The 20,399-nt window shown below is 48.0% G+C and overlaps 2 protein-coding genes and 1 long non-coding RNA gene across 5 annotated transcripts in view; all 3 read left to right on the forward strand.

The window, feature by feature from the left end:
• Positions 1–6,256, forward strand: part of REEP2 (receptor accessory protein 2) — a 42,142-nt gene extending 35,886 nt beyond the window's left edge. Inside the window, exons 9-11 of one of the 3 annotated variants that reach the window (XR_010615203.1) lie at positions 471–558; positions 1,122–1,252; positions 5,926–6,256. The gene's annotated coding sequence lies outside the window, so the exon portion shown is untranslated. The remainder of the gene's footprint in view (positions 1–470; positions 559–1,121; positions 1,253–5,925) is intronic. The other 2 variants (XR_010615202.1, XR_010615204.1) reach the window with 2 other exon arrangements.
• A 2,738-nt stretch (positions 6,257–8,994) lies between these two features.
• On the forward strand, positions 8,995–12,103 carry EGR1 (early growth response 1). The gene is made up of 2 exons (XM_065690716.1): positions 8,995–9,514; positions 9,817–12,103. Exons 1-2 carry the CDS (start codon positions 9,004–9,006, stop codon positions 11,106–11,108), a joined length of 1,803 nt encoding a protein of 600 aa, XP_065546788.1. The 5' UTR covers positions 8,995–9,003; the 3' UTR covers positions 11,109–12,103.
• Positions 12,104–15,160: 3,057 nt separating this feature from the next.
• LOC136019893 (uncharacterized) lies at positions 15,161–18,005 on the forward strand. Its single transcript, XR_010615109.1, has 2 exons — positions 15,161–15,620; positions 17,441–18,005. It is a non-coding gene; the product is annotated as an uncharacterized LOC136019893 (long non-coding RNA).
• The last annotated feature ends 2,394 nt before the right edge of the window (positions 18,006–20,399 follow it).

Consider the following 20,399-nt stretch of genomic DNA (forward strand, 5'->3'; position numbering starts at 1 on the left):
CTAGACTTGCTGCCTTATTGCTTCATTGTGCACATCCTTTCATTCTAAACTCACATCAAATTATCTTTGCTAGCCTCACCCTTTTTTTTTAAGGCTCCTTTGAAGTCCAAGTGGCCTGAAGTGAGTAAAGAAAGATAGAAGAGGTTGTATAATGAATATGTATTATTTTTGTCTAAGCACTTTCTTACAGTTAAAAAAAAAATTAAAAAAAAAAAATATTCTTACTGTAGCTGAACATAAAGCAGGTATTTTCATGGAGGTGTTATTTTATCCCAGGATTTTAGATTCACAGCACCTGATGATTTTTATTGATGTGAGGAGAAAGGGGAAGGAAGTGTGGGTTGATGTTTTTACAGTGGAAGAAGAGGAACACTGAGAAGGTCTAGCTTTGCTATGGGTGGGAAGTAGGTGCTTGCCTACTTTCTCTTCTTCCTGGAAGTCTACATTTGGCTGACTCTTATCTCTGACAGCATTTGAATCTCTAGATGCCTAAGGAGTCTGATGTCAGGCCTGAGACTGAGGAGTGGTTAATCACAGATGGGGTTCTCAGACATGGTGGTGAGTTAACAGTAAAACACAACACATAATTTGTAAATCCAGCTAGATGGGAGGATTATTTCCCCCAAGAATACTGGTGTCCTTGTACACCAATACAGCCTTTCACTAGTCTGTGGCATTTCTTCACCCTCCTAACTATTTGTCTAACATGTCTTGTGTTGCCACTAAGTCAGTTCAGAACATTACTTTCACTTCTCCCCTACCTGCATTTACCAGTCAAACAGTGCTACTTAGCTTTGCCCATGAATCCAGAACTATTGCATTGAGTATAAGCAGCTTTTGCAGCACCTGAGATTACAGTTTGTGACCAATCAGTTTTTTCTCATAAACTCTCCGTGTTTGAGATGTAACAGAGCAACACAGCATCATTTCTTGGCTCCAACCCAAGGACTGTATGATTATTCTATCATAATATCCTTGCCATCTTTCCTGCTATACTGCTCCCTCAACAGCCCACATCTGTGGGAGGGATTGTATCTCAGTAGTGCAAACTAGAGATGGAGAAGGGAAATCAGCTGAAGGATACCAGCTAACATAAGAAATTGGTCTTTCTTGGCATACAGAAAAATACAGAAGACTCCAGACAAAATTGCCTTAGATACAGAACACAAAACATCAGCTCAAGCAGCTTCCCTGGCATTGAATAAGATCCAGTTCCTCAGACAGTAGTGAGATCCTTTGCTGACATCATCAGGTAGTTGTCATGGTTACAAAAGGACCAGCTGCTAAATACAAACTATCAGAAAGATGAAAAAAAAAAAAAATAGAAATTCCATGTCCAAGCAGGAAAGATACACTGTATTTGAGATGATTTGGAGATCAGAGAGAAATAAAGGGAATGGGGTCAGCAACTAGGGAATTAAGCAGGAAATAAAAGCTAGAGGAAAGCAATTTAAAAAGTAGATAACCAGAGGTGGGTGATCCAAGAGCAGACCCTCTGGGAACTTGACATGCTCACCAGCAGGGAAGGGCTCATTGGGAATGTGGTGCTCCAGGGCAGCCTTGGATGCAGCGATCACGAGATGGTCGAATTTGAGATCCCCAGGAGAGTGAGAAGAGCGTGTAGCAAGCTCACTGCCCTGGACTTCAAAAGAGCAGACTTTGGCCTCTTCAGGAGCCTGCTTAGTAAGGTTCCATGGGATATAGCCCTGGAGGGCAGGGGGGCCCAAGACTGTTGGTTGATATTCAAGGATCACCTGCTGCAAGCTCAGGAGTGCTGCCTCCCAACTAGAAGGAAGTGCGGCAGGAGGGCCAGGAGACCTCCTTGGATGGATAAGGAGCTGGTGGGGAAAATTCAAAGGAAAAAAGAGGCTTATAAAAAACGGAAGCAAGGACAGGCGGCCTGGGTAGAGTACAGGGATGTTGTCCGGGAAGCTCGGGACCAGGTTAGGAAGGCTAAGGCCCAGTTAGAATTAAACCTAGCCAGGCATGTTAAGAATAACAGGGAGGGATTCTACAGGTACGCAGCACAAAGAACAGACTGGGAAAACATAGGCCCCCTGAGGAAGCTCTCGGGAGAACCGGCTACACAGGATTTGGAGAAGGCTGAGGTTCTGAATGACTTCTTTGCCTCGGTCTTCACTGGCAAAGGCTCTGACTGCACCACCCAGGCCTTAGAAGGTAGACGCAGGGACTGTGAGAATGAAGACCTTGGGCCCACTGTAGGAGAGGATCTGGCTCGAGACCATCTTCAAAATCTGAACGCCCACAAGTCCGTGGGACCTGATGGAATCCATCCGCGGGTCCTGAAGGAGCTGGCGAATGAAGTTGCTAAGCCACTGGCTATCGTATTTGAAAAATCATGGCAGTCAGGTGAAGTTCCTGACGACTGGAAAAAGGGAAATATAACCCCCGTTTTCAAGAAAGAGAAAATGGAAGACCCGGGGAATTACAGAGCAGTCAGTCTCACCTCTGTGCCTGGCAAAATCTTGGAGCACATGCTTTTGGAAGGTATGCTAAGGCACATGAAAAACAACAAGGTGCTTGGTGACAGCCAGCATGGCTTCACTAAGGGGAAATCCTGCCTGACCAATTTGGTGGCCTTCTATGATGGGGCTACAGAACTGATGAACAAGGGTAAAGCAGCTGATGTCATCTACCTGGACTTGTGCAAAGCGTTTGACACTGTCCCACACCACATCCTTGTCTCTAAATTGGAGAGATATCAGTTTGATGGATGGACCACTCAGTGGATAAAGAACTGGCTGGATGGCCGCACACAAAGAGTTGTGGTCAATGGCTCCATGTCTGGCTGGAGACCGGTAACGAGTGGTGTCCCTCAGGGATCGGTGTTGGGACTGCTCTTGTTTTAACATCTTCATCACTGACATGGACAGTGGGATTGAGTGCGCCCTCAGCAAGTTTGCCGATGACACCAAGCTGTGTGGTCCGGTTGATAACGCTGGAGGGAAGGGATGCCATCCAGAGGGACCTTGACATGCGTGTGAGGTGGGCTGATGCCAGCTTTATGAAGTTCAACCACGACAAGTGCAAGGTCCTGCACCTGGGTCGGAGCAATCCCAGGCACAGCTACAGACTGCGCAAAGAAGAGATTCAGAGCGGCCCTGCAGAGAAGGACTTGGGGGTGCTGGTCGATGAGAAAATGAACATGAGCCGGCTTCAGTGTGCGCTCGCAGCCCAGAAAGCCAACCGTATCCTGGGCTGCATCAAAAGGAGCGTGACCAGCAGGGCGAAGGAGGTGATCCTGCCCCTCTACTCTGCTCTCGTGAGACATCACCTGGAGCATTGTGTGCAGTTCTGGTGTCCTCAACATAAAAAGGACATGGAACTGTTGGAACAAGTCCAGAGGAGGCCACGAGGATGATCAGGGGACTGGAGCACCTCCCGTATGAAGACAGGCTGAGGAAGTTGGGGCTGTTCAGCCCGGAGAAGAAAAGGCTGCGTGGAGACCTCAGAGCAGCCTTCCAGTACCTGAAGGGGGCCTATAGGGATGCTGGGGAGGGACTGTTCATCAGGGACTATAGTGACAGGACAAGGGGTAACGGGTTAAAACTTAAACAGGGGAAGTTTAGATTGGATCTAAGGAGGAAATTCTTTCCTGTTAGGGTGGTGAAGCACTGGAATCGGTTGCCCAGGGAGGCTGCGAGTGCTCCATCCCTGGCAGTGTTCAAGGACAGGCTGGATGAAGTCTTGGGTGGGATGGTTTAGTGTGAGGTGTCCCTGTCCATGGCAGGGGGGTTGGAACTAGATGATCTTGAGGTCCTTTCCAACCCTAGCTATTCTATGACATGCTTGTATTTATAATTAATGAAAAGCTTTCAAGGAGGAATCTCAAAACAATATTCCCTAGCACAAGTCCCTTTGGCTTATTCTCTTTGAGGTTTGCACATTATATACTAGGACAGAATGAACTGTGGAAGAGAAAGGTATTTTCTGATACTGAAGGGTGGACAATGAATTTTTGCCCCAAGATAATCAAACTAGCAGCACAGGTGAAAAATAACTGAGTATATGACATGGAAAATGAGATTTGCATACAGCACTCCCAGCTGTGCACCATCTCCTGTTGACATTTTGGCCAAGATCCATTTGAAATCAGTGTTTTCCAAGATGTAGCCTCTATGTGCTGTACAGTTTTGAGGAGATAAAGATTTAGATGGCCTTTTCTTTGTTAAGTTGATGAAAGCTAATTCAACCTTTTGTTCTGATTAAAACTAATGAAAAGAGTATCTGAGATAATAAAGGGAGCCTTACAGCCTGACATGAATTAATATCATAGTGATTCCCTGAGCAAGTGGGTTGGAATCTTCAGTCAGTTCCTGCAGCAGGATGGGAAATCAAGTTTCCATGGATACTGAACCAGAAGCAGCACTGATTTAGATTGGATAGAACGAGGAAATTCTTTCCTGTGAGGGTGGTGAGGCACTGGAATGGGTTGCCCAGGGAGGTTGCGAATGCTCCATCCCTGGCAGCATTCAAGGCCAGGTTGGATGAAGCCTTGGGTGGGATGGTTTAGTGTGAGGTGTCCCTGCCCATGGCAGGGGGGTTGGAACTGGATGATCTTGAGGTCCTTTCCAACCCTAACTATTCTATGATTCTATGATACTCACAGGAAATGCAAGCTTAGTTTCACTACAGCTTGCTTCCTAAGGAGGGGGTCTTCCCCCTCCCCCACCCTCTATTTTTAAAGGAAAGGAAGCAAATTGACATTAGAGGAATGTGGTATTCCATACCACAGCACGTCATGCCCAGCATGTAAACCATACTGTAGAAGGGGATAAAGTTCCTGTGGTGCACATAAAGAATTTGCTGGGGAAGACAGTCTGGATTATTCCTGCTTCAGGTAAAGGCAAACCCACTCATGGGATTGCTCTTGCTCAGGGACCCGGGTGTACTTGGTAGGTAATGCGGGAAGATGGGGAAATCTGATGTGTACCAGTAGTGGTCTGGTTTATATACTGGGCATGATGTGCTGTGGTGTGGAATACCTCTGGTTAGTTTGGGTCAGGTGTCCTGTCTCTGCTTCCTCCCTGCTTCCCCTCCTCCCTGGCAGAGCATGAGGCTCAGAAAGTCCTTGGTCAGAGTAAACATTACTGAGCAGTAACTAAAAACATCGGTGTTATCAGCGCTATTCCCAGGCTGGAAGTCAAAACCACAGCACTGCACCAGCTGCTAAGAAGGAGAAAAATGACTGCTACTGCTGAACTCAGGACATAGAGAAAAGTAGTAAAATACATAAAAGCCTACCGACACATTTCTGTTAGAATAAAAAAGTTTCAGTGAGCTGAATGAACTCTGTGGCTGGAAAGCGAGTTAGGAAGATACATTTAAATATACCAGTGCAGAAGACATCCTAATCATGGTATGGGTCCCTCATTAGCTGAAGCTTGTACATTACTGATACAATGCAGAAAAGGCATAAAAGGCAAACGAATACATTTGCTGTGAATTTGCAAAGAAGCAGGTTGAAGTTGTTCCTCAATGATGTAGTGCTTTCTGGACTATTAGAAGATAGGAAAGATGACAGAAAGCATCTATTATGAGTAGGTATTTTTAAGCAAACTGTCATAGATAACTTGCATGCAAGAATCTTAAAACAGCTGGCTAACGTATTTGCTGTTATGATGCATTCTAGAGCAAAATAGAGAAAAAGTGAACACACAGGAAAGCAATGAGTCAATAAATGTTGTTATTAACTGGGGAATTTTAATCTGTCAAATTGGCTGATGTCACTGCCACAACAGTATTCATTTAGCTATATTATTAATAATGTCTTAAGTGCAGAAAAGAAATGCTGCTGAAAAAGATTATCTATGAACCAGAAAGCAGAAAATAACACTACTATTGCAATAGCAAATAAAAAAATTAGTATTGTAGATTTTATTTTTTTTTTCCACTCTTCTGCAGACTTGAAGCAGAGACTGGCGTTTTTCCAGGGGCTTGAGATGGATGGTTTATTCATGGAGCTTAATATCCCATTCTCTCTTTCCCTCACCCCACAGCATTATTTGTGACCTTGGAATAGCATTCCTCTCACTAAAATGTGTTGGGAGCCAACAAGTACATTTGATGGTGATGGACTTCAAGGAGCCCCAGAGTATCACACATGTTTATCTGTTAGGTAATCACAACCAAAATTACTAAAATAAAATTGTGACTGGGCCCATGGTAAATTCTTACATTCCTGTACTTTCACTAGGAGTACTATGTGAAGTATTAAAAATGTATTTAAATTCTGCCATTTTAGAAAGGTTGGTTGTTTTTTTTTTTTTTTTTTAATACCAATCTATTGCAGCAGATTCTTTGGACATTCAAATACGCTTCCTAGAAAACCAAACACAGGTATTGTCTTATTCTAATAGCTAGAGACTTCACTAACTACAAAAGCTTTCTTTCACAACTTCCAGTCTGACCCCGCCATCCCTAAAGCGAACAAAAGGCTGGCTGGCTGAACTGAACAGATCTTGATTTTCAGTTGTAAAAATCTAAGTTTTTAATGTAGTTCCTACAGACTTAATGTTGTATTAAGAAACAAACAAAAAACCAAAAAACCCTCCACAGAGAGTATGGGAAGCTAGCAGATGTTTCTCACTGCGTGAATGACAACAGCAACGTTCTAGCTCAGTGTGTGGGTTTTAAGTCATCCACTGCCTCTCCAGTACTTCACTGAAGCCAGGAACATGTCCTGGCTTAACAGTGGAGGAGACATGTTGCAAACAAGTCTAGAATATCAGGCCTAACATATGCAGGGTGCGTGAGTGACATTTTCTGGGAATCAGGCACTAACTGAAATAAAGTTCCTTCAGATCTTGACAGGGGAAAAAAAAGAAAGATACAGTGGCTTCTGCAATGTCAGTGAGATGCTGAAGAGTCAAAGCGAACTGGCTTTTGTAGAAAAAGACAAGTTTTGCTACTCTGCCCTTTCTAACAGGGCTCCAAACTGTGATAGGCTAGTGGAAATCAGACTGCAATCATTATGTATGGAACTTCTCAAACCCTGAAGAAGATATTTGAATATATTAAAAAAAGGAAAAGCACCAAATCAGATTTTCAAAAGAGAGCTTTGGCCTAGTTTACATTTGTAAACCAGTATGATTTCCCTTTGTAAGTGCCAAAGAACAGATGTATTACTTCATGGCAGCTAATATACAGGTTTCAGGTAAGTGGGAGCTTTCTATGTTTTTCCTGCAGGTGTTGTATGGCTACGACCTGTAACTGATTTTAGGGTGGAAATTCATCCGTGTTACTGACAAGGCACAACCCTGAATACAGCAACTCGGTTAAAGCAGTACAACAGAGGTTTAAATCTGCTCTAGAAGTGGGCAGAGAGAGCCAGCCATTGCTCTCAAGTTACATAAATCACAAAGGTGGCAGAGCCTGGTACTGCGATTCGTATACCCAGCTTCCCGCGGCAGACGGGGCCTGCCTGGCACCCGAGATGCGTACCCGACCGCGTGGCCTGGGGGGCTGTGGGCCGCGCTGCGTGCCTCTGCTCGGACTCGGCCGATACCCTGTGCGACCGCCTGGGAGCTGGGCCGGCCGGGAGACCGCGCCGTACACGGAGGAAGCCTGCCTGTCACCCTGTTCACCGCGGCAGCGAAGGGAGCGACGTCCGCGGCACAGCAGCGAGCCGGCCCGCCGGCAGGCTCCGAGGCCGCGGCCGTGCGACACAGGGCCCTCAGGCCCGGCTCAACCGGCTCGGAGCCCCCAGCACCGCCCGCACTCGGGCGCTCGCGGTCTCCGCAGCGCCTGCTGGCGGCGCCGCCCACGGATCCCCGCGCCGCGCGGGGATCCCCCTCGCCGCGACGGCCGCGCATGCGCACTGCGGCAGCACTGCGTCGCGGGTTGCCGCCTGGCCCAGCGCCAGGGGAGCCCCGCGCCGCGGCGTGCCGGCAGCCGGGCCGCCGGGGCGGGGCGGGGCGGTGGCCGCGTTCAGCGCCTATTTATAGCGCGGCTCGGGACGGTGCTTGCGGGCCCGGGCACGGAGCTGGGGCTCCGCGCCCCCTCGGGCACAGCCAGCGGCGCCGTGCGGAGCGGTGCTGGGAGAAGCCCGTGTCCGCGGGGAGGAGAGGCAGAAGCTGCAGCTGCGTCAAGGGGCACCCCCAAGGGCTGAGAGCAGAGTCCAGAGCGCGGTCAGCTCCTGCAATCAATGGCGGCTGCGGCCGTGCCATGCCCGGGCTCTGGTTTTAGCGGTGCCCCGTACTCCGCCGCGCCAGGCAGGTGCACGGAGCCCGGGCCTGCTTCGGGCTGGCGCTGCGGCAGCTCCTCCGCGTGCGGCGGGAGCGGGCGGCGCAGCGCGCTCCGGGCAGGCCGGCGCAGGCCCAGAGATTCCCCTTTTCCGGCGGCCCCCGGCCCTGGCGCGCCGCCAGCGCACAGAAAACTCGTCCGCATCGGGGCTGCGGAGCGCGCGGACCCCTGGAGAGGGGGGCGGCGACAGCGCGAGCCAGGGCAGCGGGGGGGAGCGGGAGCCCTGCCCCCGGGACCGCGGTGGCGGCGCTGGCGCCTGCCGGGCACCTCCCGTGCCGTTTGCCCGGGCAGCGGCCTCGCTCTTACGTCGGCCGGGGCGCCCGCGCGCTCTCGGGGCCCGGGGGCGGGCGCGCGTTCCGGCGGCAACCCGGCTCCCGCTGCGGGGCTCCCCGCGCCGCCCCCCCTGAACCGGGACCGGAATAGCCATATAAGGAGCGGGAAGCCTCCGCCGGAACCGGGACTTATAAGGTTGTTTCCTAATATGGAAAGTGCGGCGGAGGCTTCCGGCGGGCTGGCTGGGACGGATGGGGACCGGGGACCCCTGCGCCCCGGGGCCGGCAGCTCTGCGAGGGTGCTGCCCACGGCGGAAAATAGGCCCGCAACGGGCGCAGGGCTCCAGGGTCGGGCCGCGCGGCGCCCCCACTGTCCGGCTTTCCCGGGTACCTGGCTCTGACACCGGGGGGGAGGGGGGGGTGTCTTCCAGGCCGCATCCATATTAGGGTTTCCTGCCTTCCATATATGGCCATGTACGTCAGGGCCGAGGCGGGCTGCAGCCGGTGGAACCCAATATATAGAAGCGGCTCCGGGGCGGGCGGGGAGCCGAGCGCTTCTAGCGGGGAGAGCCCCGGGCGGGCGGGCGGGCGGGCGGGGAGCCGGGCACTTTCAGCTGACAGCGCCGGGGCTACCGTGGCGCAGGGCACGCAGCAGGCGGCGGCCGCCTCGCCACAGCCTGCCCGTCCACCGGGCCCGCGGCGGCAGCGCCACCACACGTCAGAGTCCGAACCCGGCGCCCTCATGGCCACGGCCAAGGCAGAGATGCAGCTCCTGCCCCCACTGCAGATCTCCGACCCCTTCGGCGCCTTCCCGCACTCGCCCCCCGCCATGGACACTCACTATCCCAAGCTGGAGGAGATGATGCTGCTCAGCGGCGCGGGTCCGCAGTTCCTTGCTCCCCCCGGCGCGCCCGAGAGCGCGGGCTTCGGCGCCGCCGGCGAGCCCGGGGAGCAGCACTTCGAGCACCTCGCGGCAGGTAAGCGCGCTGGCATCGCCCGGGCGGGCGGGAAGTCCCGGTCCGCTGCGGGAGCAGGGCGCTCGCGGGGGCTCCGCGTTGCATCGGCGCCCCCTTCCTGGCGGCTGCGCGGGGGGATTCTCCGGTGTGCGTCAGCGGCTGGCTGCCGCTGGGGACCCGGCCGCGGCGCTGCAATGTGTTGCGCTCAGCTTTTAACGAACCAGAAGCCAAGATCTGGGGCTGCGCTGTGTGGGGATGGCTCGCAAAGCGCTGGCAGCAGCGGCAGTGGCTGCTGGAAGTAATCGCTGTTCCTCTCTTTCCAGACACTTTTCCCGAGATCTCCCTGAACGAGAAAACCCTGCCAGAAACCAGCTATCCCAACCAAACGACGAGACTGCCACCGATAACCTACACGGGGCGCTTCTCCCTAGAGCCAGCCCCCAACAGTAGCAACACCTTATGGCCAGAACCCCTCTTCAGCCTTGTCAGTGGGCTGGTGGGCATGGCTAATGCACCTCCCACCTCTACGCCTTCTTCATCATCACCATCCTCCTCACAGAGTCCCCCTCTGAGCTGTTCTGTCCAAGCTAGCGAGACTAGTCCAATTTATTCGGCTGCACCAACTTTTCCCAATTCCAGCGCTGACATTTTCCCTGAACCACCAACCCAGTCCTTTCCCAACCCCTCTGGAGCCTCCATCCAGTATCCACCTCCAGCTTATCCGACTGCTAAAACCAACTTTCAGGTGCCAATGATCCCGGATTACCTGTTCCCTCAGCAACAGGGTGAGCTTAGTCTTGTTCCAGCTGACCAGAAGCCCTTCCCAGCCCTTGAGACCAGAGCACAGCAGCCCTCCCTCACACCGCTGTCCACTATTAAGGCGTTTGCTACTCAGACTGGCTCCCAAGAGTTGAAGACCCTCAACACTAACTATCAGTCCCAGCTGATCAAACCCAGCAGGATGAGGAAATACCCAAACCGTCCCAGCAAGACCCCTCCTCATGAGCGACCCTATGCCTGCCCAGTGGAATCCTGTGACCGGAGGTTCTCACGGTCTGATGAGTTAACGCGGCACATCCGCATCCACACGGGACAGAAACCTTTCCAGTGCCGCATCTGCATGCGGAACTTCAGCAGGAGCGACCACTTGACTACACACATCCGCACACACACAGGAGAGAAGCCATTTGCCTGTGACATTTGTGGCAGAAAGTTTGCTAGAAGCGATGAGAGGAAGAGACACACTAAAATTCACCTTAGGCAAAAGGACAAGAAAGTAGAAAAGGCAGCTCCGGTCTCAACTGCTTCCCCAGTTTCTGCCTACTCATCCTCTGTGACTACATCCTACCCCTCCTCCATCGCCACCACTTACCCATCGCCAGTGCGCACAGTGTATTCCTCCCCTGCTCCCTCTTCTTATCCATCCCCTGCACACACCACTTTCCCATCACCTTCTATAGCAACCACTTACCCCTCTGGCACTGCTGCTTTTCAGACCCAGGTGGCCACCTCCTTCTCATCTCCAGGGGTCACCAACAATTTCAGCTCACAGGTGACCTCAGCACTTTCAGACATGACATCAACCTTTTCTCCAAGGACAATTGAGATTTGCTGAGATTACGTTCTGGAACAGGAGAATTCACCTTTTCCACTGGTATTATCAGACATGAAGTCTCCAACTACTCCCTCAACACCACACATTGCAAGGCTATTTAATTTTTTTTTAAATTTCAGCTGCCTGAAACAACTGCCGTTTGAGTTTTCCACCTCTGTTGAATGACTTAATTTGCATGGACTGTGGATATAAGTTCCGTATCATTTTCCCTGTAAACAATAGTCTTTTATTAGGAAGAAAGGACTTGATTAAGTATGTAGCTGTTGTAAATTGTACATGTGTCCTGGTTTGCTTTCCTTTAGGTACTATTGATGTGAAAAATCTTCGCTTATCCATAATACATTATTTGGAGTTCACAGGGCCATATTTTGTAAATGTTAATTCTATTTCAGTGACAATGCTGTAACAAGTTTCAAACTTCTTTGGGAACAGCACTTACTGTATTTGAGCATGTTAGAGTGATGCTATGTAAATATCTCCCAATGAGACACTCACATGTGGCAGAAGTTTTGTTTTTAAATTTACAAGTCTTGGTGCCTTTTTGTGAAGCCTTGCTTTTGTGCAAGTCATGCATTTGTGTGAATGGATGCTTTGCATCTTGCCTTAAAGTGAAACGTATGTTACTCAAAGAATGTAAGAGAGAGCAGGGAATGGGTGGGGAGGGGAGCACCAGAAAGCCCTGGGGTCAGAATGTAAGCAAAAAAACCACCCCACACCTCTCAAAGTCTATTTTTGCTACAAAAAACTGTAAATTTATATATATATATATATTCAGGAGTTGGAATGTTGTAGTTACCTACTGAGTAGGCAGCATTTTTTGTATGTTATGAACATGCAGTTCATTATTTTGTGGTTTATTTTTACTTTGTAATTGTGTTTGTTAAAATGAAAGTGATTGTTTGGCTTCTAAACACATTGAATGCGCTTTCTTGCCAATGGGATATTTGGTGTACAATACCCTTCAGAAAAAAAATAAAATAAAATAAAATACCAAATTGTGTGGACTTACACATTTTCTTTTAAGTTGCTACACAGGAAGACTGTGATGCAGCAGCCCTGACTCCTTGAGTAGCTGAGAAGTAACAAGTGCTGCTTGTCTCATGGGGAAATACCTACATAAAGAAAGGAGGGGAGACCAATCACTCTAAGTCCTGTTACTTACAAAGACATAGATGGAGCACACGTGTCCTTGCATTAGGTGCACTGCCTGCTCTTTTGAAGTGGGCATGATTTCTGTTTTCTGGCTTCTCAAGAAGCATGTGAGCTAATCTTAGGAAGAAAAACAATTCTCCCAGTGCTGAAAATGAGGTTTGAAAATTATAAACTCAACTGTGTGTTCATACGTAGTCAGAAATCTTACTGGATGGCAAGATAATAGAGCAGTTTCTAGGCTGGAAATACAGTAAGCTCAGTCCAAGTGTCTGGTTGATGGAAAGTAGCCCTACTCAACTGAGGACTATCGTAACTTCCTCCTTGAGACAACATAGGGTATATAAGTGCGTGGGCCTGATAGCCTTTAATACAGATGTTTCAGCATTTAGAGGAATGTTGTTCCTTACGTGGTGGCTTGAAATACATTTCAGGAGGTATGTGACCCCTTGAATTCAGAGGAGTTTGCATCCATGAGAACTGGTAGTGCAGGTACAGAGGAGGGTTCTGGTGTCAGTCCTTTCAGGTGGGCTCTCTACAAATCACTAATGTTTAGAGTTGCGAGGAGCTGAGATGCAGATACATGTGAGCACCTGACACAGTGAAACTGGCAAGCAGTCTCTGTCAGACACAGCATGGCCTATTGCTTGCCAAAATCAACCCCACTTGCTAGGAAGGGCAACCTGCTAAAGCCTGTGGGCTGGACGCTCTTCTTGGGGGTGCAGCCCCACCCCAAATGGCAGCAATTCTGGAAGATACCCAAGAGCTAAACTATTGGTAAATCCCAGTCTGCTGTCTCTCAGGTGGGACTGTCCTCAGTGGGTTGCGACAAGCTGTGGGGAAGGGCCTGTGCTGCTTTGTCTCTGTGCTGGTTTGTGCCTGCAGTGCTGGGTGTAGTCCACAAGCTGCTCACAGTGACTTGGCCCTGGCCCTGCTGGGCTGTTTCAGAGGAAAGCACTAGCTCTTTTCAACCCAACAGCTTCAGCCTCTGGCCAAGGCAGACTGACTGGGCAAGCCAAATATGTGGCTTCACACTGTCTGAGCCATGCCATAAGCCACAGAAATCCACTTATGGGAGACAAGATATCGAAGAAGGTCCTTGAAGTGTGATGCTTCAAAGAAAGAAGCAAATAACATTATGTAAAGCTAACCGTTTGTTTTTTTATTTTTGTTGTTGTTGTTGTTGTTTTCTTCTTTCCCCGACCTCTGGTTTCCAAAGCCAACAGCAAAAGAAACAATTGGAGATAGCCCAAGCCCATTCTGATCTGTGGTCACTGCTCTGTTCAGATGTATAGAATAGAACAGAACATATAGACTAGACTAGTAGACCAGACTAGAATAGTTCAGTTGGATGGGACTTAGGGTCTACAATGCTCATCTAATCCAACTGCCTGACAACTTCAGGACTGATCAAAAGTTAAAGCATACTATTAAGGGCATTGTACAGATATCTTAAACATTGACAGGCATGGGGCACTGACCAACTCTCTGGGAAGCCTCTTCCATTTGACCACCCTGTCAGTAAAGAAACATTTCCTGATTTCAAGCCCGAGCATCCACTGATGCAGCTTTGAACCATTCCCATGTGTCCTGTCACTGGATACCAGGGAGATCAACCCCCCCTCCTCTCCATTTTTCCTCCTCAGAAAGCTGTAGATGTTGCTTCTTTTCAAGCTAGTGTGTGCTGACTCCTGGTCTGGTCTTCTGGAACTGTGGTTGTGCTAAAAACTGACCAAGTGGCCTCTCAAGCAATGCCTGAGGGTTCAGTGCTCAGGTTCTCCAGAGCACTTTGTACAGAAATGAGCAATGATGGTAATCACCACACTTAGAGAAGCTGCAAAGAAGATAGGTGTTCTCTGGTGCATATGTACAAAGTGGACCAAGTCAGGCAGTGTTGAAGGGCTATAAGGAATGAAGGCCAGAGCACCCTTTCTAGCAGCAGGGCATGTCTCTGACATCTGGCTAGGCATCTCTGCCCACAAGACTGGCCTGTGGATATCAAGGCAGCAGTGAAAAGGTGACACGATTTGCGAAGCTTCTCTGACTCAAAGAAATGCTGGTTCTACTTGCTCCATGCTTTCTCCACTTTGTGATGGCAAATCCTCTCAACTTGTGGAGGTCTCCAGAAATGTAAGGTTATTGTTGGCCCCACGTTAAACGTGACTCAAAAAGCTATACGGCTGAGTAGTGCAAACCAGCAGTGTTCTGAGGGAAGGGCTCAGTGCTTGTGTACTGTAGCCTGTCTGTGATGGCCCGCAAGCTGCCAAATGACACTTCCCATCAGCTGGGGCGTCTGAATTGCATCTCATTGCAGGAAGCTCCCCATACCCTGGGACCTCTAGTTTGGGGGGGGGGGGGGGGGGGGAATAAATAACATTGTTAAAACGATATGCCAACCAGGGCCACTTTAAGACAGATACTCTTCGGTGTAACTTTCTAGAACGCACTCATAATTTAAGCTTTGGCATTTGGTCTAAATTGCAGCGAGTCATGCTTTGCATTTGATGTCCCTAACATAAACTGAAGAAAATGCATAGGGACTTCTGCTCCCACTTTTTTCATGACCTTCATCCCGTAAAATGAAAGCAGATTTCGTGGTTCAGAAAACACCGACTGTACGTTTCCTGCAAGACCTTTTCCCTTGCTGTTACTCTTAGAGAGGATTCCTTATTCTTAAAATGTTTGATCCCAGTCTGACTGGGCGGGCAAGGTGGTCTCAAGGAGGCTGCTCCCAGGGAAACAGCAGGCGTTGCCACGGGCTGAGGAAACCGCTCGCCTTGTGCAGGTAAGGGCCCGAAATCCCGCGGGACGGGACCTGGGGAGGAGGAGGAAGCGCAGGCTCCAGCTTTCGCAGCCGCAGGCAGCGAACCCTCCACCCGAACCAACCCCGACCGGCCCAAGCCCCCCCGCCCGGCTTCACCCCTGGCCGCTCGCGCCAGCCCGGCCGCTCTCGCGAGCGCTCCCCTCCTCACCGCGCCAGCGCCGGGAGCGCGCCAGCGGGTGGGGCTCCGCCGCGCGGCCGCGAGACGGACAAGGCCGAGCGGAAACGCCGCTCCCGCGCGGCCGGAACGGTGCCGACCATATTTGGCGTTTCCTCCGCGCCTTTTATAGCACTTCCGAGGCCCAAAAAAGGCGTTTCCTGCTGACGCGCGGCCGGGGTTGCGGCAGGGGGTGGCCGCCTGCTCGCCCCGAGGTTCCTTGGCCGTCCCCGGGAGCCTGTGCTCGGCCCTGGGCAGCCGCGGCCGGGCTCTGCCGTGTGAGTGTTGCGGAGGGCAGGCCGGCTTCCAGCACTTCCTCGCTGCTGGTTGCTGTTGCGGTTTCTTTAATAGAGACTGAGTCGCTGTCTACGCGCCTACGAAATAGGTAGGATGGAGCTTAACCGCGGGGGTGCTGAAGAAACCAATGGCTTTGTCCGCCCAGGCTTTTCCTCTGTGGAGCCTTTCCATAAGCTGCTGTTTACGCAGGGAGGCACTGGCGGTCCTTGCCGAGGTGCCTGTTTTGTGCTTCAGTTACACTTCAAAAAAAAAAAAAAACCTATTTTTTTTTCCTCACTTTAGAAATAAGATAAAATTATCTCAGGCATACTTAAAGGGATCTGTGTCCCCTGTCGTATGCAGTGTTGCCCTGTGTCCTGTTGTGTTTTGGAAATGCCACTGGAGAATCCATATAAAACTAGTGAAATGCAGCTGTTAAACCTATTTCTCTTGCGACTGTAAATTGCAAGTAGGTCATGGGCCCTGTCTGACTGAAGACATGAGACTGAACACGGAGAACAGAGGGCCGTAGACAGAGATTTTGAAGCAAAGAGATACGTGATCATGGGCCTTTCTTTCCTCTGGGGCTTTTACTGGTATATGTCTGGACCACAGGGACTGATTTTGTGCATCTGAGCAAGACCTCAAGTAATCCCAAGAAAAATAACTTTGTAGACTCTAAAATGGTAGCTGGGAACTGAAGGTGATCAGAGCTGCAGTGTATGTCCTTAGAAGAACTGGCCTCAAGCACATCTTCCACATCGTTGACTTTAAGTGAGTGGAGTGGTTGAAGGCTGACTCTTGAAAAATGTCTCCTAAAGCAGACTGTTAACTAAGGCTAGAGAATTTGCTGACTTTTTGGTGCAAATATCCGTGCCTTTCAAATTTTCTCTGTGTGTGACCCCCAGGATTCTTGGAATTTATGCATGGAGATAATAATATATGTATGAAGAGGGCTTGACTGTGTGACTCTTAAGCTAAGCATTCCATATTTTTACCTGTGTGCATTATCTGAATGTAGTCCTAGTAAGTAGTAGCAGTTAGATCTAGAAGGAAGGTTAAGTGTTTTAAAGTGCATTAAGACTCTAGCATGAAATATGAGCTATAGCCAAAGAATGAGACCTTTAAAATAGTTAAGTTGTTCTGCTTTAATCAGAGTGATTTTGTTTTAAAAAATCCAGCCTTGACTGATAGACTTTAATGATTTATGGTCTTGACTTGATTAACAAAACTCTCTCCTCTTAAATAACAGAGGCTGATGCTTATACAAGGTGTCTAGCACTTTGCAGGCTTCAATTTCTGATCATTCTTTGGCACTACCATAATGAAAATGATGGATGGTTACACAGAAGTATTTTCAACATCGTACTTCACTTTCTTAACTACAAAAAGCATTATTAAAACATGCTTCTTGGACTCTTTGTTTTTAAATTATTTTTTTAATAAGCATATGGACTTATGTTTTTGTTTTGTGAGCTTTTCATACTACTATTTTGTATCTCCAAATGCAAATGATGATGCACAATGACACTACCAGTAAAAATGGCAATAGCTAAAAGTTCTGCTATCCAGTGTCCTCTGCAAGGTTGACCTAAGTAATATGACCTGAATTCTGTTATCCTGACTACTGTGATAATGGGCTTCCCCTGTAACAATACAACCGTTGATTGCAAATAAATTTGCTAAAATCAGAATTGGAGGCACAGGGATAAAAAGTTTGATTAGATCTTTAAAAGGTGGTGAATACCTTCAGCCTTTTGCAAAGATGCAGTTTAAACTTAAGCAAACTGAGCATTACTTGTTTTCTGGCAGTGGCTACTCTTCAATCTGACAAGTTTAGTTTGGGATGGCTTTAGAAGCTCTTGAAAGCATGTTACATAATGAATATCTAAAATGTGTTTATGCCAACTACTGCATTCCTTTGTGCAGGTGGGGTAGTCCTCGGGTTATCTGCATGAATGTGACCAGCTGTGTAAGAAGTCACTGAGCTGCCTGGTGCATTCCAGTGTGGGGTATGCTGTGGGCTGTATGAACTGAACAATGCTTCCAGGTGTGTCTGCATATGCAGCAATTCTAGTCACAGCAGCCTTGGGAAACCCTCAAAGTACTGTAAACGTACCTTGGGAGAACTTAAGACATCAGTACAGAATTGTGATTAAGTCCTGGAAAATGAATGCTCTGGAGTGAATGAGTTTAATTTTACCACTTATAATCGTTTTAATGAAGTTTATCTTTGGAATACCTGAAAGAACACTCAAGTGTAAGGAAATGAAGGGATATACTCAGTAAGTAAATCTTCCTACAAATTTCCTAGCACAAAATGTCAACAGTGATTCTTAGTAAACTGTTTAAAAAGTTTCTTCCTAATTAACTGGTGAACTGGCTGTAAAAATACTTTTACATATAGTTGTAAATCTGACACAAAAGTTGAAGGAAATGTACAACAGCAGTATTTTGACCTGAAGATACTTGTGATTAAAGGTCTTGGACATGATTCTTAACTTCTCTTTGTGTAAATAAGCTTGAGAATTACGAGAAACCCCAATGCATTCAAAAGAACTAGACAACAGCTATGAAGCACTGAATTTAGTGGCAGAAACTGTCCACATATCTCAGGTTTTTCCTTAAGGAGTAGGTCCTTTTGTGAACAAAACCAGGCCAGCACCATCAGAGGTACAAGTGTGGTTGTCCTATGCCAGAGATCTCTGGGGTCATAAAATGAACGCATCATGTTACTATTTTTTTTTAGGTTTTTTGTTCTTTTTTTTTTTTTTTTTTTTTTTTAAAAAGTACGCCTACCTTAAAATACAGTGGTGAATAAGCAAGGAAACATTGATGACATTTGTTAAAGGAACTGGCATACTGAATTGAATGAAGATCAGTCTCTCATCCATTGCCCAGGATAAAAGTGGAATATTACTCTGGTGATTGTAACCTGTAGCTGACAAATTTCGTGACCTAGAGTCCGTGTCTTTGCACGTTTCATCTGACTTTGTCCAAGTGATTTTTTTTTAAAGCTATACAAAGTTTTAGCATTCACAATATGATGAAAAAATCAATTTTAGCATATCTAGGTGGTGCATGAAGGGTGTGTGTGTGTGTGTTTAAACTCGTTACTTTGTTTGATGCCTTTTAAAACTTCTATTACAGAAGATGGTGAATAATATCACTTCTGTGATAGCTACAAAACTCTTTCACTCCTTTCCCAGTTTGCCCTCTTTCTGGTTGAAGCAGCTGAGTCTGTTTTGTACAGCAGGTAATCTGTATCTCATATCCTTTTTATATACCTTTTGTCTTACTGCTCTCTCATTTCGCAGAGGTAAAGGCCTGCGCTGTACACCATATTCAAGATGGAGGAATGATGTATAGTAATTGTAATTTCCCCCCCTCCCACGATGTTGGTTTTGTTTGTTTGTTTGGCTGGTTGTTTTTTTACTCTATTTCCAAACCATCTATCTGGCTTTTGAACTATGATTTTGGAGCTATTATTAATCTAATAATTATCAAGATCTTCTTTGGGTCATAACAGTTTTCTCGGAGACCATCATACAGAATCACAGAATAGTTAGGGTTGGAAAGGACCTTCAGATCATCCAGTTCCAACGCCCCTGCCATGGGCAGGGACACCTCCCACTAGACCATGTCACTCAAGGCTCTGTCCAGCCTGGCCCTGAACTCTGCCAAGGATGTTCAAAATGATAATCCACATCCCCTGTGTCTGTTTGGGGTTTTTCTGCATTATCCACACTGAAATTCATCTGCGGCTTTACTGTCTGTTCCCACAATATTGTTGGCTGCAGCAACTCTATCGGGGCATTTTTTTAACTACACCGAAGGACATTGTTAGAAATCTCTGCCACCTCACTGTTCACCTGACTTTTTCAAATCCTCCATAGGTATGGTTTCTAGGGCTAAGCAGAAATCAATTCATGAGTCTTATGGCAGTTTTTGCCTATGAACTGACCATTTATTCCAGTTCCTTCAGCTTTTAATAAATTGCTTCTCTGGGGAGAACTGTTCCTGTTCTCCCATGCCTTTTGCGAGGCTCTATACTGGGTGGTTTCTGGAAATCAAAACAGAGTACATACATAAGATGAATTTCTCATGTCCATGTGCTCATTGATTATTCCAAATAACTCTGAAGGATTTGTCAGGCATGAATTGCCTTTACGAAAACTCTGCTGATGTTTTATCTAAATTTACTACTTACTCTTGTACCTGCTAATTCTTCTAGCTAGATTCTACTAGTATGCTTCTACTGGCATGCCTGGAATGGGCATAGGATTTATAAGCATGAAGCTAGCTGAAACCTTTTAAAAAAAATCTTAGGTATGGTATCATCCAGTCCCCTGGTACCAAGGGAGAACAGCACAGCTATTATGCTTGTTATTTCATCCTTAAGTTGAGCATTTGAAGGGATACCATCAACGTGGAAGGGAATAACAGCATGGGCTGATGACTTGTTATTCATTTTGATGGCTTAATCCCTTCTGTAATCTATCCTACAGACACTTTAGTTTAAAATACTCTAACACAACTCCTATAAAAGAAATGAAATGACCTGCAGTGACAGGACAAGGGGGAATGGCTTTAACCTGCCAGAGGGGAGATTGAGATGAGCTCTTAGGCAGAAGTTCTTCCCTAGGAAGGTGGTGAGGCACTGGCACAAGGTGATGGCTGCCCCATCCCTGGCAGTGTTCAAGGTCAGGTTGGATGGGCTTGGAGCAACCTGCTGTAGTGGAAGGTGTCCCTGCCCGTCGCAGGGGGTGGAACTGGATGAGCTTTAAGGTCTCTTCCAACCCAGACCAGTCTGGGATTCTAAATGGGGTGTTCTGGGGTGGGGAGGTGTCTCCTAAGTCTGCAACTGCAGTTTTGTTAAATGTAGATT

Source organism: Lathamus discolor, chromosome 10, assembly GCF_037157495.1.
Source record: "Lathamus discolor isolate bLatDis1 chromosome 10, bLatDis1.hap1, whole genome shotgun sequence".
Classification (NCBI taxonomy): domain Eukaryota; kingdom Metazoa; phylum Chordata; class Aves; order Psittaciformes; family Psittacidae; genus Lathamus; species Lathamus discolor.